Below are 6,915 nucleotides of genomic sequence, written 5' to 3' on the forward strand. Positions count from 1 at the left end.
CCCCCCCTAAATTTCTCATGCCAGCACAGCCACAAAGAGCCCCGCAGTCCCAGGCCAAAAGCCAGCTATGGCTTCCCCCTGAGTTCTACTGTCCCTGGCTGCTGTTACCTCATTCATTTTGTAAATAGTTTAGGGGCTCTGTGGGCTGGATAGAACAGCCTGGTGGGCCAGATCTGGTTCACAGGCCATTATTTTGCCCACCCCTGCTCTAGCCAGTAACCCTACAACACTTCAGACCTTTTTCTTTAAAAAGGTAAACTCTCTGTTACTGTACAAAAAGGGGAAAAAAATTATCTTCCAATTATTTCAAATGTTAACTACTGTTACATCTACCAGTTCAAGTTATACTCTTATCTTTAGTTCTTTAGACAATTTCATTTTCCTCTTCCCATTCCCTTAAAAAAATATGACTAAACTCCCCCAGCAAAAGAATATGATAAGTGAGAGCCTGTTTCTACGTAAATGTTAAGTAAAATAACTCTCTCTCTTTCAGGTAATCTGCATTCTGAAGCAGAAGGTAAAACAGAAAGAAGAAGAAATTGAGAAGCTTAAGGAGAAAATAAAATGGCTTTTAAAAGAAAGAGAGCAGAGAGCAGAGTACAAAGAGCTTGGTTCTCCAGTTTAAGTAAAATTGGAAGTCAAACTATGTATATACTGAGATGCTAGTGTTTTGACACTAAATATGTTTTTATATAAAATACTTAAATGTAAGGTGTCCTGCCTGATCTTTCAGACAATGGCTAACCATTGCATCACAACTTGCTTTGTCTTTTATCTGGAATTGCCCTCAGCTTATTTAAAATACATTTTTTAAAAGGATCATGTTTGTCTTTCTGTTAATTAAAGGGAGTTTAAAATAAAAATACTAGCCTAGTGTTAATAGCAGATTATTTATTATAGTAGAACAAACTATTTTTGGAACATTTTAAAACCCCCACACAAGGAATGTGACACTCAAACAGCAACTCTGAGGACTTTATTGATATTAGACTTTACAAGTAATAATGAGAAAATTCAGTCCACTGTTTATTTATCAAGTACATTTCAAGGAAGACCATCCCAGCAGGCATGAAGTGGAATAAAATTAAAATTACACTTCCCTCCTATGAAGAATGTACAGTTACTTCAATAGTCTAAGAACAGAGTTAAAAGGTGCCAGATTCTCACATGATTTCATCCACTTATGCACATTAACTGGAACAGCATTGGAGCTACCCGTCTGCTGAAGTGCACACCATGCCACAATATCTGCTACAGTGAGTTCACTTCCCACCAGCCAGGGTGTTTTACCAAGGCTGGCATTCATGGAGCGCAAGACTGCTGCTTTTTCTTTACTGCTTCCTTCTTTCAGCTGGAAGATGGCTGTATCCACCCAGCTGTCTATTAGAGTTGAAGTGACTGCATTGTATTTCTGGCCAAATAAGGAGAACAGAAATCTAGCAATGTTCCCTTCTCCTTCTATAGGACACATGGTTTGAATACTAAACTTCATTTGGGGTTTTGGAACTGAAATGAAAACAAAAAGAAAAAAAGTGAACACCACAAACTAGTTCTTAATAGGAAAAGATAAGTAACAAAGATAGTTCAGTTCTTGAGGTGAGCCTAGCAGCATTTTCTACTGCTGAAGTTGTTGCACTGAAATCAGGTCTATGCTGTCTTTATTTTGTGTGTGCATCCTTGCCCACTTGTTTTCTATATATTACGTGGTTAAAAAATCATGCACATGGAAACTTCCTGTTTCCTATAGGGCAGCCATTCTCAACCAGGGTGATGCAAGATCCTTTTAAGGGTACCATGCAATATTTAAGAGTGCAAACAGCTACATATGGATTCACAACATAAACCCAGAGATTTCAAATCAGACTCAAAGAATCCCTCCATAACTTTTTTGAATGAGCAGCATCCCATTTTAAAAATGAATTACCCTGGTTGATAAACACTGCTCTAGGGCAACAAACGAGGGTCATAAGTAATAGATAGGTTAGATGCCTTCTTACCATCCTTCCAAATGAGAGTAAATCCAAACTGGTATTCATGACGCGACTGTTTTTTAGTCTGCTCACCAAAGCATTTCAAAAGGTTTTCTGGTACTGACTTTACCGATGAATGTGTATGAACAGCTGACAATATTTTATAGTGTTCACACAGCAAGCTGTGCAGTACTAGTAGTGACAATGGAGGTAGAGAAGGGTTTGCATTGATCACAATATCTTTCAGAGCACCATAACCCTGCAGCAAAAGTAAAATATTAACAAATGTTAATTTAGCACTGCCAAGACGCTTGTTTTTGGTGTGCAACAAGAATCCACTTGCCCAAATTCATACATTCTAAGCCAGCGGTTGTCAACCCGGGGGTACTTGGGAAGGCCTCAGGGGATACATGGCAGCAGCGTGGAGACACTTCTAGCTTTGCTGATGGCGCTCCCAGTTTCACTGCTGTGCGCTGGGGCCCTCCCACCTGCATGTGCTGTGTGGCACCGCAGACGGGTCTGCAGTGCCACATACCATATGTCCGCACTTGTCTGGACGTGGCCAAAGTGCTAATGAATTAAACCCTGGTCCCATTTGAACACGTAAACTTCAGTAGAAATGAGATTTAGACTCATGTTCATAAGTTCCAGTATCCAGTTTGTTTTGGAATTGTGATCCAGAGGTCATAAACAACCCAAAATTAACATTTTATTTTGAAGCACGCAAAGAGTTCTGTTCATTTAAGTTTTGAGTATCCCAAATTTTACTCAGTCTGCAGCTTCTATCCCAACCCTTTCCAAATCTGGATGCAAAGCAAATATAACGACTTCTCAGACATTGCATTAAAGGTAACTGATTAATTGATACGGTAAATTTGTTGATAATAGGAGATGGTACTTACCTTCCCAAGCATTGAATCCAGATCTGCTGCATTTGCTGTCAAAGGAGAATATTCATCAGCTTGGATAATATTTGTTACATCAAAGTCAGCATCTGGTGTTTGTATCATCTTTGAGAGCCCATCAACAGCACTTTTAAGTTCATATAAGCGTTTTAATATCTCTTCTTGGCGGGATTCAAGTGCTTGAAGTGATGGGTCCACCTCTTCCTAGGAAGACATTTAAATTTTCACTTAATAAAGTCAGCACAAATTCTAGATTGATATGTGATGTGACTATTTAAACAGATATTAAACTCATTTGTTGGTGACCTATACATTCCTATGAGCAGAAGACTGTTTAATATTAGCTTAGAAATATGCCCGTTATTTAAATAGTTTACTAAAATCCTATTGGTTAAAATATCGCAAGTTGTCTTTAAAAACTTAGTCTCATGTGTTGATAGCTGTGTCTACATATTAGACATTTTCAGTCCTGATTGATCCACACAGATACTTTTTAGACACCGGAAAACATCAGATTTTCATAAATGCAGAGACCAAACAAAACAATCATGCTTTATCAGCTACCTCCCTCACCTTAAAGTCACAGCTGGTTCTGACGTTTGTGCAGAAGCTGCCATACAAGAAACATTTTCTTAGAAATGAGGGAGTAGAGTCAAATGCATGAGAGTAAGGCAAGAGGGGAGGCTTGGAGGTTTAGTTCAAGAGGTTTTAGATGGGTTTTAGGCAAGCTGCCTTCTGTGGTAGTGTTCCCACCAGAAAACAGAGCTAACTCTTCTTTCTCTAAAGTACTTTGAGTTCCTCAATAATAACGCAAGCAAGCTATGAAAGACTGGTCCATGTTAATTTTTAAGCAGGAGATTGCAGCAATATTACTGGTCAAAAAGTCAAATGCCAGAGAATTTAGCTCAGGGGTAGGCAACGCCTGGCATGCGTACCAGTGTGGTATGCAAAAGCATTTTGCTTGACGCACATGCCTTGTGGAAAGGGCTGCAGCTGCTCCGCCACAATAAGGACCAGGCCCTTTGCAGTTCCCCTGCTATCTGCCCCTGGCATGCCAACACTTACTAGTTGAGGTTGTAGCTGGTTTTGGCATTCACCCCAAAAACATTAACGACCCCTGTTCTATCTGCATAACACAAGTACTGAACATTTTGGTGCTAAAGGAAGTTGGCCGAGTACACACATTACTGACTAACGCAAACCCTACTGTATTATTCTAGATTTACTCATCTTTATTTTAAGTACTCGGATTTACTCAATACCTACAGGCATTAGGAAAAAAGCTACTGCTAAAACTCTATAAAAAACAGTAAGAAACATTCAAGGGCCCTCAAGGGGACACTGGCCTGCCTGTATACCAATGCCAGGAGCTTGAGGAGTAAACAGAAGGAACTGGTCCTCCTGCTAAACAAGAATGACTACGGCATCATAGGGATAACAGACCTGGTGGGACTCCACCTATGATTGGGCCACAGGTATAGATGGCTATACCCTGTACAGGCGTGATTGTGTAGATAGAAGGGGTGGGAGTGTAGCTCTCCATGTCAAGGACAACTACACATCCCTGCAAATTGACATTGGCACCCAGGAAGGGCAACTGGAGTCTCTCTGGGTTAAAATACGTGGGGAACGTGGCTCAGGGGACATCATGGTAGGAGTCTACTACAGACCTCCTAACCAGAAACAAGAGCTGGACCAAGAATTCGCCAGGGAACTGGCTGAGGCGACACACTCTCGGTACATGGTTGTCATGGGAGACCTTAACTACCCAAACATTTCATGGGAAGAGCGCTCGGGCAAATCCAATCGGTCGCAAAGCTTCCTTAAGTGCGTGGATGAGCTCTACCTGACCCAAGAAATCTACGTGCCAACGAGAGGTAAAGCGTTGCTGTACCTAGTATTGGCCAGAGGGGATGATCTAGTCAGTAACCTAAGAATCGATGGAAAGCTGGGTGACAGTGACCACAAGCTGATCACCGTTACTACCCATCGCAAAGCTGGCAAGTCAGTCAGCAATACAGAAGTCCTTGACTTCAGGAAAACTGACTTTGACAAGCTCAGGAGGCTCACTGTCGAGGCCCTAAGGGACCACGACTCAACTGGCAGAGAAGTCCAAGAGTGGTTGCTCCTCAAGGGAGCGATCCTGATAGCACAAGGGATGGCCATCCCATGTTGGAGGAAGGGTAGCAAAAGGGCACAGCAACCCCCTTGGCCCAACCAGCAGGGAACTTGAGGACCTCCTATGCCTCAAAAGAGAGACTTATAAAGGATGGAAGTACCACCAAGGAGGAGTACTCAGCACTAGTCTGTACCTGCAGGGAGCGGATCAGGAAAGCCAAGGCTGCAACCGAGTTTCATCTGGATATACATATCAAGGATAACAAAGTCCTTTTCCAGATATGTAGGGAGTCGGAAAAGAAGCAAGGGTAACATTGGACCCCTACTGAACCAAATGGAACAGCTGATAACTGACACTCAGGAAAAGGCCAGTCTGCTCAATGGGTACTTTGTGTCGGTCTTTCATCAGTCCAGCGGGACGGCCCTGCCTAGCAAGACGCGGGACAGCCAGGGTGAGGGCGTATTTATACCCAGCATTGATGTTGATCTAGTAAAGGATCCCCTAGAGAGGCTGGACACCTACATGTCAGCTGGTCCTGACAGATTACACCCTAGAGTACTCAAGGAGTTGGCAGATGTCATAGCCCAACCATTGGCAAAAATATTCGAAGATTCGTGGTGCTCAGGTGAAGTACCTGAAGACTGGAAGAAGGCCAATGTGGTACCCATCTTCAAGAAAGGGCAGAAAGTTGATCCCGGGAATTACAGGCTAATCAGCTTGACCTCAATCCCTGGTAAGATTCTGGAGAAAATTATCAAGGAGACCCTTCTGGATAAGATGGCTGAAGGCAACATCCTGAGGGATAGTCAGCATGGGTAGGTCTTGCCTGACCAATCTCATCTCCTTCTATGACCAGGTGACATATCATCGGGACAAGGGAGAAGAGATTGATGTCATATAGCTGGACTTTAAAAAAGCTGGACTTGGATGATCTTTGAGGTCCCTTCCAGCCTTAATGTCTATGAAATCTATAGACAAAACCCTTATATTTTTGGGGCACAATGCTGCAGGAAAAGATTAGTTCTATTGCATGTCTATGGCCTTTCCTATGATTACCTTCCCGTCTCAGTTTTCTGATCTGTAAGATGCGGCTAATTATACTAATATATCTTTCAGAGATGATATAAGGACTGATTAATCTCCATATTGGGCCTGAGTGGATGAAATGCTAAATCCCTGGAAAAACTATTAAACAAGTTATTAAACAATCAGTTTACAATCACTTACAAGATAAAAAGTGGCATTGTCAAACTAACCCAATTCCCTTCTTTATATCAGGGAAACTGGCCTAGTGAATTAAGGGAATACAGAAGATAAAGTATAACTTTAAAAAAGCTTGTGATGGGAGTCCTGCATCTCATAAGGAAGATAAGAAAATATAGTCTAGATTAAATTCTCATAAGGTAATTATGACCCATGGATCAACAGTGTTCCCCAAAAATGTAGTGATCACTGCCAGTCCAATGCCTTACCACTCTGTGGCCAGGAAAGGGGGATTTCAAGTGGTCTGAAGCGGTCTGAATTGTAGCGGTGCACCGACACACCAGTCTGATACCAGATTGGCACTGATACAAAGAAAATTTACTATGTCAGAAATTGGCCCTATCAGGCCAATAATCTGGTTGATAAATGGCCCAGTGCACATGTGCAGGCAGTGCAGCCTGGAGAGCTGCCTCCAGCTGATGAGTCTGATGTGGTGGAAAGGGGAGGGTAGGAGTGTGGGGGGGGCAGATCAAGGACCCCACAGGGAGGGAGGAAGGGAGGGAGAGAGTGGGGCAGGGGCAAGCGCTGCCACTGGACTGTCTCCACTTTGCCCACACCCTTTCTGTAGTGCGGGACCCAACACTGGACCCAGGACTCCAGGTGTGGCCGCACCAATGCACCCCCCTCCCCCGGCGAAGGCGGCCTCACTTCACCTTCC

General features: G+C 42.9%; 2 protein-coding genes across 4 annotated transcripts in view; one reads left to right on the forward strand and one right to left on the reverse strand.

Annotated features, from left to right (window-relative positions):
- The window catches only part of EIF2AK1 (eukaryotic translation initiation factor 2 alpha kinase 1), a 35,557-nt gene extending 34,718 nt beyond the window's left edge, over nucleotides 1-839 (forward strand). Inside the window, exon 16 of the mRNA XM_014523566.2 lies at nucleotides 494-839. Within this exon, the coding sequence (XP_014379052.1) occupies nucleotides 494-625 (132 nt within the window). The 3' untranslated portion in view covers nucleotides 626-839. The remainder of the gene's footprint in view (nucleotides 1-493) is intronic.
- A 122-nt stretch (nucleotides 840-961) lies between these two features.
- The window catches only part of AIMP2 (aminoacyl tRNA synthetase complex interacting multifunctional protein 2), a 6,855-nt gene continuing 901 nt past the window's right edge, over nucleotides 962-6,915 (reverse strand). For 2 of the 3 annotated variants that reach the window (XM_014523575.2, XM_014523574.2), the window contains exons 2-4: nucleotides 2,873-3,079; nucleotides 1,998-2,229; nucleotides 962-1,506 (exon numbers count right to left, since the gene is read on the reverse strand). In XM_014523575.2, coding sequence (XP_014379061.1) covers nucleotides 1,121-1,506; nucleotides 1,998-2,229; nucleotides 2,873-2,980 — 726 coding nt within the window. In that variant the 5' untranslated portion in view covers nucleotides 2,981-3,079 and the 3' untranslated portion in view covers nucleotides 962-1,120. The remainder of the gene's footprint in view (nucleotides 1,507-1,997; nucleotides 2,230-2,872; nucleotides 3,080-6,915) is intronic. The other variant, XM_025213119.1, reaches the window with a different exon arrangement.

This window comes from Alligator sinensis, unplaced genomic scaffold, assembly GCF_000455745.1.
Source record: "Alligator sinensis unplaced genomic scaffold, ASM45574v1 scaffold990_1, whole genome shotgun sequence".
Lineage (NCBI taxonomy): Eukaryota > Metazoa > Chordata > Crocodylia > Alligatoridae > Alligator > Alligator sinensis.